General features: G+C 40.4%; 1 protein-coding gene across 1 annotated transcript in view; it reads right to left on the bottom strand.

The window, feature by feature from the left end:
- Positions 1-667: 667 nt before the first annotated feature.
- Positions 668-10,660, bottom strand: part of Cand1 (cullin associated and neddylation dissociated 1) — a 41,097-nt gene continuing 31,104 nt past the window's right edge. Inside the window, exons 12-15 of the mRNA XM_028869625.2 lie at positions 9,517-9,686; positions 9,271-9,435; positions 7,982-8,089; positions 668-3,594 (exon numbers count right to left, since the gene is read on the bottom strand). Coding sequence (XP_028725458.1) covers positions 3,370-3,594; positions 7,982-8,089; positions 9,271-9,435; positions 9,517-9,686 — 668 coding nt within the window. The 3' untranslated portion in view covers positions 668-3,369. The remainder of the gene's footprint in view (positions 3,595-7,981; positions 8,090-9,270; positions 9,436-9,516; positions 9,687-10,660) is intronic.

Below are 10,660 nucleotides of genomic sequence, written 5' to 3'. Positions count from 1 at the left end.
ATGAAGGTCTGAAGGCTCCACCATGGAGCTTTAATCTACTAAATAACATCTTTGGGAATCTGACTCACTGATGCTGTGGGTCTAGCAGAAAACAATCACATACATCACCTCTTCGGCATTTTCAGAGTTGCTTGTTTAAATGCTTCAAGAAAACGAAATCCTTTTTGGGATGCCATGCTAGTTTTCCAACATTGAAAGAACAAAACCATGTTACTGAAACCCAAACGCCCTAAACCACGATACAGGTCTTCACAAAATCTTTATTAGTATTACTAAGAAAACAAGCTACTCTTGTACTGAACAGGGAAAAATAAATAATACCACTTTGTGTTTTTCCTAAGAAAACAGCTTTATCTGGTGAGCTCTGGATAGCTGCTGGCACACTTCTATTGTGTTCTATTTTTCAACCAAATGTCAATTTTTCAACTCCACAGAAATTAAAAAAAGACAGTAACTTAAAAGTAAAAATGAAATTTTGAGTAAAGGCTACAATTTGAATTTTTCTTGGAAGCTTCCACATCCAAATATCAAAAATTTAATTTTGACAACTTAGGTTTACACACACACACACACACACACACACACACACACACACACACACATTTGAGAAGGGGTCTTGTTATGTAGCCCAAGCTGCCCTTGAACTCATGATCATCCTGCATCAGCCTCAAGATTCTCAAATTTAATGTGAGAAGAAAATATCATTTCCATTACAAAGCATTACTATACATTTCATCACATAACTGAACGTGGCTCTGAAGACATATGAACAAATTAAATGAAATTAAACAAATTCTTCAGCAGCTGAGGATTTTATATACTTCAACATTTTGAACCTCATACCCAAGGCAGAGCTAGATACAAAAATAGCCAACCATCCTAGAGAAGTTAATTGTGTATATCCCTGTGTTACTGTTTACACAAGGAATGTGTAGATTACAAAGGACTCATTTGGTTACTTAATTATGATTAATTCATGTAAATATACAAACATTTAACAAAGCCATCATATTCCAATCTCTTAAGAATTCTAACTGCTAGTAGCTAAGCAGCTTTTAGATATCACTAACAAAATATATGACTAGTAGCATTCTATCCTAACTTTATAAATAACTCTTGGTAGACTTCTTTTCTTCCTAAATTTCATAAGACAGTCTAAACCTAAAACTCAATGAATATTGAGTTTTCTTTTAAAATAATTTCTGATAGTTTTAAACTAACTTCAATGTATTCATAAAAAGTGCCAACAGCCTGCTCTCACACTACATACTTCTAGGAACCTCCCAGGTAGAGAACTGCCAGGCAGAGCCCTACCTTTCTGGTGTGAGTGGTGATGTATCTGGATTCCATTCCTTGCTACTTCCATTTCAGATCTGGATCACATCACCAGCGCATTAGTGTGGCTCAGCACTGAAACCTGAGCATTCTTCTGATGGCCTGTGTATAGATATCATTCCTCTGCTCTGTATGTATAGGTAGTGGACACTTCAACTACTAAAGCAGCATTTTCTTTAGAAAATGTAGGAAAATGAGCTGATTTGCAAAGACTCAAAACAGAAAAACAAAACGTAACACGGACCTTGAGTTCAAGAGAAACCAAGGAAAAACCCAGTGAAAGTATATGGGTTTAACTTGAAGTAGTTAACTAAGACAGTCACAGAACACATGACTGTCACAATTCTATTCAGTCCTAAGGCCTGATGTACTGTAACTCACTGTGAAACCATTAACCCAGATCTTAACTATCTCCTCATCTATACCATAGTAACGCATAGTCCACAATCTACTAAACTATTAGCTTTATGCAAATTATGGCATAAAATTTGTTACCTGCGGTATTTTGACATGGCACCAACTTCCAATAATGTTCCAGGCCAATGCATAATGGAACTGCTCACCAGCACCAATGTCTTCTGCAGCATCTGGCCTTCAGAGCCAAGCTGTTCTATAATAGCCAGTCTGTTCCCACCTAAAAGAACCTAAAAGCATTCTACTACTACAGCACCTAAGTTCGATAACGGGAGAAATATTTTAGTTCATTCACAGTTTTACATCTAACGGTGCCATTTGTAAGCCAATTACTTGAAACTGCTCACCCAATCAAATAACTGCCCCCTTTTGATGCATGTAAACTCCATCTGCACAGCGTGGAGAGATGTCTTTATTTCAGAATAGCTTACTGTTAACAGGAGCACCACAATCTGAAGGAGCTACAGTGTGAAATGAGCTCGTGGAATGTTGGATCAAACTTCAGCTACAACAAAAAGAACTGCAAAAGCTTTGCTCCCCCAGCAAACAGTCAACACTTACCAAAGACAACATGGATGTTAGCTTGACAAGAGACGGGTTGGGGAGGTGGGGACTGTAACTCAACTACAAGAAAGCTTCAGCTAACAAAATGAGAGGTGGCCAGCTTCAGAATGTCCTGAAAACGAACCTGGAGAGCACAGGTGAGGTTTTTAGCCTTCAGGAACAAAGGCAGACACTCAACAGGAATGAACCAGTCTTTGAGGAAAAAACGCACACACGTGGAACTGAGAAAAATTAAATACTTAAATGTGAAGATAATTTATAATAGAAAAAGTTGCAAATTGCTGTGACTTGATTTGCTAAAACGATCTATAAATTCACACTGGTGGTTGGTTAGAAAACCAGTTTCAACATTAACTCCTCTCTCACCAGATAATGTTTTCTGTGCAAAAGTATCTGAAAATTGCATTAATGCTTATTTTAACTGGTATTGTGAATAATCTGCACATGCTGTTACAGACAATACTTATTTGTAACCCTGTTCATGCAAAAATCAGTGTGCACAAGGGGATATTGTTAAGCCTTATACTTAAGTGATACTTTATTATCTTTGCTAAGATGCCAATCTCTGAAATATAACATTTTAAATGGATATTCTTATCTGCCTGTTAAAAATCAATTTATGTTGCTGAAAGAAGAGGTTATACAAGGAAAGAAACATGGTTTTTGTGTTGAAGAATTGATTTTAAATGAGAATTTATAAAACAAGAAATCCATGGTCACAAAATTTTAACATTTTAATCCTACACATTACAGGGCAAACAGATACTGGACCCTATCTCCCCATTCCATAAATCCTAACTTTAGTTCCCATTTCAAATGTTGCCCTAACCACTAACACATTAGTGGTTTTACAACCTCTGGATTATGGAAATACAGATTTCTGAAGTAAATGCTATAAAAACAACAATGGAAGAAAGCTGAACAAACTCTCCATGGAGGAAAACAACAGTGGAACATCCTGAAGCTTCTAGACACTTCTCTTTCGTGTCTATGGTCAACTTGTCGATTCAGTGCATTGTGCGGTCAAATGTAATGGTCCCCATGTGGAACACGCGTCTAACTAGTGTCCATTGATTCCAAATTAGTGGATGACGAATCTTTTTGGATACTTTCGAAGATGGCCGCCAGCTCCGGGTTAGAGCTGATCTGTGACTGGAATTCACTCATGAGTGGGCTCTTCTCGGCTTCGGGAATGGTTAACAAGGCTGCCACTGCCCTCATGGCGGATCGCTTTAACTCATCTTGCTTTTCAAACTCCTGCTTTACAGAGTTCGCCTTTACCTGCAATACAAAGTAAAACCGGTTACACGCTGGAACACTAACCAAATGCATGCAGACAGGAACTCTTGGTAGGTTACGTGAAGCCCCCCCCCCCCCCCCCCCCCCCGTCAGAAGACACACCGCTGTGCAAGTGCAGTGTGCACCAACCCTCTTCCTGAGGCACGCGCTCTCGCCTAGGAAGGAGTATGTCACACAACCCTATCACAAAAAGACCGAATCATCCAGTAATGTTTCCATGCATGCCTGTGTTTAGAATTACTTGGACTAAAACACAACCAAACCTGTCTCATCTTCACGGTTCCAAGCCCTCACTCTCCAAGATTCATTTCAAGCACCCCTCATATGTGTCAGCTATGCCCCTCTCTAGGAAGAACTAGTCTTCATTTTTTGAAGCCTAATTGTATCTTATCCCATACTGATCATACTTCAGTCCACTTTTTACTTTCATTTCTTTAAAAAATTTTTATGGGTTTTTGTTTGTTTTGCCTAAATTCACATATGAAGGGGAAAAAACACATTTGTTTGAGTCTGGCTTATTTTGCTTACCATGATTATCTTAAGTCTACACATTTCCCTGGAAATGATATAATTTCATTTTCTTACTGCTATTCTGTATTATATGTTTGCTTGTATTTGTATATGTATATACATACTATGTATCACACTTTAAAAATCCATTCATGCTGGGTGGTGGTGGCGCACGCCTTTAATCCCAGCACTCGGGAGGCAGAGTCTCTGTGAGTTTGAGGCCAGCCTGGGCTACAGAGTGAGTTCCAGGACAGGCTCCAAAGCTACACAGAGAAATCCTGTCTCGAAAAATCTAAATAAATGAATAAATAGAAATCCACTCATCTCATGAGCACCTACATTGATTCCATAATTAGCTACTGTAAACAGTGTTACAATAAACATGGTATGCAAGTATTTGTACTGTATGTCATGGTAGTTCATGCTACTTTACTATTTTTTAGCATCAGCCATACTGATTTCCAGTGGCTGAAATTATTTATGTGCCTATCAGCACTACTCCAATTCCCTTATCCTTGCATCCTTACTAGCATGTTTCTTAATGTTTTGTTTTCTTGAGAACGTGAGATGGAAATCTTTTGATTTGTATTTCCTTAATGACGTTCTTTCATTACATATTGATCACTTGTACAACTTCACCTGCAAAGTACCTGTCCAATTCATTACCCACCCCCACCCCCCCCCAGCTGAGGACCAAACCCAGACCCTTGCACTTGCTAGGCAAGCGCTCTACCACTGAGCTAAATCCCCAACCCCTTCATTACTCATTTATATACTAAATTATCTGTCTGTTAGTCTGTTTATATTCTGGGTACCAAGCCCACATCACATGAATAGCTGGTAAAGGTTTTCTCCTTTGATCATACTGAGTTGTTGATCTCTGTACAGAGTAAGAGGAAAGGATCTGCTGGGCAGTAATGGCACACACCTTTAATCCCAGCACTCCAGGAGGCAGAGGCAGGTGGATCTCTGTGAGTTTGATCACAGTCTGGTTTACAGAGCAAATTCCAGGACAGCCAGAGTTGTTACACAGAGAAACCCTGTCTCCAAAACAAACAAAAAACCCCAACCAACCAACCAAAGGAAAAACAAAAACAAACAAAAAAACCCCTAACCTAACCTAACCAGAGGGAGGTTTCTAACTGTAGTCTCCATCCGAGGATGTCCAGTTTCCCAGGATCAGCTTTAGAGGGCTGTTTTTTTTTTCCTCCAATCTTGTCAGCAATCAGATGAAAAAGTAGAGGGAGGGGGACAAATTATTAAAAACAATCGAAAACAAATAAAAATAAAGTAAAACCCAGATGGCCATAGCTGTGTAGGCTCACTCCTGAGTATTCTGTTTCAGTCCCTTTATCTCTGTGTCTGATTCCGTGCCAATATCACACTGCTTTCGCTACTATGGATCTGCATAAACATGTAAGTAGCATGCTGGGATGCTTCCAATGTTGACATTTTTGCTCAGAATGACTTTGGCTAGTGATGGTTTTTGTATTTGTTGACATGGTTTCTCTGCGGTTTGTACTGGTACATAGAAAAGCCACTCACTACTGCGTCTCTGTACTTTGCTAAGAGTCTAGATCTTTTAAGCATAAGGCCACACTATCCTGAAGCAGGGATAAGGTAATTAATTGCCTTTTCTGTTTCTGTTTCACCCTTCTCTTGCCTTATCATTCTAAGATTTGAGGAACTACAGAGTAAGAATATTAAGTGTGGACAACCTTGTCTTTTATTTAAGAGGGAATGCTTTAAGTTTTTCTCAGTTAAGTGTAATGCTGGCTATCAATTTGTGCACACTGCCTTTATTACACGGCAGACGTCTCCTGCGTCTCCTTGAGTCCTTTCCTTTTATCTATCTGCTGTATATATCACACACTACACTCACTGATTCGTGTACATTACCTCATCTTACAGCCTGTAATCAACACCTTCATCTTTTTAATGTGCTGCTCAATTCTCCTGAGCACATGAGGGTCTCTGGCTCTAAGACCATTGAGGAAACTGTCCAGTTTGACTTCTGCTGTCTTTATCTGGTTCTGACAGCAGAGTGAACCCTGCTCTGAGTTAACAAGGGTTCCACCCTCTGTACAACAGCACTTTACCAGGATATGTGGGATACAGGTGAGTTCAATAGAAGATACAAGTTTATAGCTACGAGTATCTACAATGAAAAAGAAACTCAGAAATGTCCAGTAAGCTAATGACGTACTCCAGTAATCAAGAGATTGAGGCCAACCTGGGCTATACAAGTTTCAGGCCAGTTTGTGCTCAAGAGTGAGATTCTACCTCAAACATCCAAAAGATTTAGAAAAATAATAATAAACAAAACCCAAAAAGCAGAAAGAAAGAAACAATAAAAATCAGAGCTGAAATCAGTGAGGCAGAAATCAAGAGATTCCTAATAACACAAGAAATTAATGAAACAGAGTTGGTCTTTTGGAAAGATAAACAAAACTGACAAACCATTTTCTTTCAAGAGGAAGAAGTAAGAGGCAAATTAATTAGCCTTGAGACAGAATAAGAAATATTACGACAGACACCACTGAAATCCAAGAAGACCATTAGGGAAGACCGTGACAAAGTAGATGCAAATAAATGGAAAATTCTAAGAACTGAATAAATTTCTAGATCTATTTGAGCTATAAAACTGAACCGAGCCAGGCAGTGGTGGCACACACCTTTAATCCTGACACTGAAGCAGAGGCAGGCGGAACTCTGAGTTCAAGGCCAGCCTGATCCACAGAGTTCCAGGGCAGCCAAGGTTACATGAGAAATTCAGCCTTAAAAAAACAAACAAAACAAAACCAAGAAGATTTATAGAACTGTGGTGGTTATTTATGGTTAATTTTTTGTCAACCTGATACAAGTTAGAATTTTGAGAACAGAGAACGTCAACTGAGTAATGTCCCCAACAGACTGTACTATCTATAGGTAAGTCTGTGGGGGCATTTTCTTAACAGACTAATGTGGACGGGCCCAGCAGGCCACTGTAAGTGATGCTGTCCCTGGGCAGAGGGGTACTGGAGTGAATAAGAAAGCAAACTGAACAAGTCAGGAGAGGCAAGCAGTAAGCAGTGCTCCTCCTTGGCCTCTGTATCAATTTCTGCCTTGACTTCCTGTCCTAAATTCCTTCATGGCGGTCTAGAAGCTGTAACAGGAAATAAACCCTCTCCTCCCCAAGCTGCTTTTGGTCATGGTCTGTATCACATCAATAGAAAGCAAACTAAAATGCAATGGGATTTTTCCCAAGAAAGACAACCCCTAGACTGAAGAGATGAACTTCTGAATTCTACCAGACCTTGAAGACACACCAATGCTCCTCAAAGTGTTCCGTGAACCAGAAAGAGAACAAAATTAAATTTCAAAAGTCAGAGAAAATAATAAGGCAGGAATCTAGAGTTTGTAAAGTATCAGAAAGAGAAAAGTTTTTATCTTTTCCCTTTTTCTCTCTCTCTTTTTTTTCCTCCCCCCAAGACAGGGTTTCTGTGTAGCCCTGGGTGTCCTGGGTGTCGACCAGGCTGGCCTTGAACTCACAGAGATGCTGCCTCTGCATGCGGAGTGCTGGGATTAAAGGTGTGCACCACCACTGCTTAGCTTTTTTTTATTTGCTATTCAATTAATTTTATGAAACGAAACAGTAACAAAAGTCCATTTTCTTGGCATGGTGGCAAAAGCCTACTGGTGAAATTGCAATCTCAGCATTTAGGAGGCTCAGACAAGTTGGAGAGTTGAAAGCCAGCCTAACTAAAACACAAGATTCAGCCTCAGAATACACACCCCCACACATCCCATGTAAATCGCACATACTAATTAAGAATTTCCTATGCCCAGCAAAGCCTAAGGCGCTGCCTGCCACAATTACCTTGGTTGTACACGTAGCCCGCAGTGGCTCAACAAGTCGGTCCAACCTTTGCAGTACTGCACTTGGACAAAGGGTAGACAGTCGCACCAACATTAAAAATGTTAGCATCTATAAGGAAGAAAAAAGATACAATGTTTTCCTGACAAAAATCCACATTCAGACACCTTTTTAAATAGAAAAATGATTAGTATGAAAATTAGAGCATCATCGTAATTGAATCTGCCACTCAAATCAGGTCATTGCAAACCTTACTAAGGTGAATGCTAGGGAAACATCGGCTTCCATGTGGGTCCTACAATACAAAACTAAAAACTGTTTTTCAGCTGGGACTGCACAGCAGAATCACCTGGGCGGACGCATTAGAACACCCATTCCTCAGCCCCACAGAGTGACAGAGTTATGTCACCTGTCAGCAGGGAGGGGACTCGGACTTCTGAAGAAGTCACACAATGTAAACTAAAATTCACTGGATTAGAAATGTGCTCAACGAAAGCAAAACTATAGACATTTCCACTTTCTCAGTGGAGTTCGGGAGGGCAGATGTTCTTCAAGGGAGTCCATACAAAACCTGGAAAATCTCTACTAAAACATTCTTTCTCCCTTGGACTATGAATGCCTATGACTGCATCGTGAAAGCTGGAATTCTGGTACCTTGCATGGCTCAAGCTCAGCAGGCCAAAGGCCCTGTTAAAGAGTATCATGAAAAGGATACGATTCATTTACTTGATTGTCTTTTAAATCACTCATTTACTGACATATTGAAAGCGAAATAGGAAAGTAAGACACAGAAGCGAAATCCATGCTCTAAACCTATGAAGCAATGTGACTCCTTCTAAGGCTCTGCAACTGCTGGGTCTGAAAAAGACAGTCAGCCCAGCCTGAAACAGAGCCCAAGACACTTCATCAAGACACCGCCGTCGCTAGTTTCTCATTAGGACAGGCCTGAAACGTCACAGTTATACTCTCAGCAGTAAAATGTGTCTGGATGGAGGCAAAGAATATGGGTAAGCACTATTCATTAAGGGGGCCGGAAATATATTTCTCAAACATTTGAGGTCCACTTCTCTTCCTTCTTTAGTAAAAAAAGGTTTTGGATTTTTCTTGTAAATTAACTGATGGCACAATGTCTTTCTACATCTTCTGCACATACAGTTTATAAGGTCCTTACTAAAAATCTTGGTAGAGGGCTTAATTTTCCTTACTTACATACCCCTAAGTAAGTTACAAGCATAAAAGCTGTTGTACCCACGTCTATTAAACCGTTCTACAGACAATCACAGACACCTCACCTTAATATCATAATGGTCCTTCAAGCCATCTTCAACATGATTTAGAAACTCAAAGATGTCCAGTCTATCGAGACAGCTGTCGAGAAGTGTATACATGCACTCAAAAGCGGCTTTTCTGATGTCCAGACCGTCATCCACCGTGTGTTTGAAAGGACCCATTTCTACCTGTTACAACAAGAAGGAACATGCGAGCACATGACAACTACAGACAAGTGCAAGGTAACTGATGTGACCTAACTCACTTACCTCTCGTATAAGCTCCTTCCTAACTTTTGTCTCATTGTAAAGATGCGGGAGAACAGAGTCCAGAAGATCCCGTATCAGCGATGGCTTGTTGTGGGCTGCAGAATTGAATGTGACCAAGGCCACTCTTCTTACGTTCAAATCTGGGTCTTCCAAAGTTTTTAGAAAATCACCTGAAAAATGTAAAAGAAACAACATACTTGTGGTAAGCTTAGAACACAAGCCACACAGCATTTTTTCTAAATTGACTTAGTGATTATGGGTCTCACTGCTATTTCTTCAATGCAAGTCAGAGAACCAGATACAAGATTATTTCAGTGGTATGGAGACAAAGCACTGTTAACAAATGTGTGTACATTTTTCATTGATAACTCACTCTTGGCACATAAAATGCAGAGGGCATATAGAACAGTCCCTAAAGTTCCCCACTCACTCCTCTTTATAAACAGATGAGTTGCTCAGAAGCAATGGAGCCAGTAGACAACAAACATACACCTTGAAATTCCTTACACTTCACTACACGCCCAAGAAACTAAGCTCCTTGGTGCAGAAGCTGGCTTTTTGGAGTCCATTACCGATGATGTAGGGGGAGGGGCCTGGACCTGTCTCTGCTGACCATACCAGGCTATGCTGACTCCCCATGGGAGACCTTACCTGGTTGGAGGAGGGGATGGGGGTGGGCTGGGGAGGGAAGGCGGAAAGGGAGGGAGGAGGGAGGAGAGGGGGATCTGGGATTGGTATGTAAAATGACTAAAACTCCTTAATAAAAAAAGAAGCTAAGCTCACTACAGACTCAGCAGCAATACAATTCATCAAAGGACAGGAAATCAACTGCACATCCTAATGTTTTCTGTGTCTTCAGGGAGAAACACAGGAACTACTAAGAACACAGGAGCACCGTGAGGAAACCAAAACCTAACAGGACAAATGCCAAACACCCTGCTCCTTAGAAACAGATTTCAAGTCTGCTATGATGAAAACGTGCAGAAAGAAATTACAATGTAAATCCTTCGGATCCCGCCCACATGTGCGCTTCAGGTCATTTCCCCTAGTAACTGCGAAGCTTTGGGCAGGTACTTCCAGTCAAGAGCCTTATTTCCCAGTCAAGCCAATGCTTTCAGGGTCACCGAGAGGAGGAAAAGCATGC

Source organism: Peromyscus leucopus, chromosome 18 (assembly GCF_004664715.2).
Source record: "Peromyscus leucopus breed LL Stock chromosome 18, UCI_PerLeu_2.1, whole genome shotgun sequence".
Taxonomy (NCBI): Eukaryota; Metazoa; Chordata; class Mammalia; order Rodentia; family Cricetidae; genus Peromyscus; species Peromyscus leucopus.
This window is presented reverse-complemented; position numbering and strand designations above follow the sequence as displayed.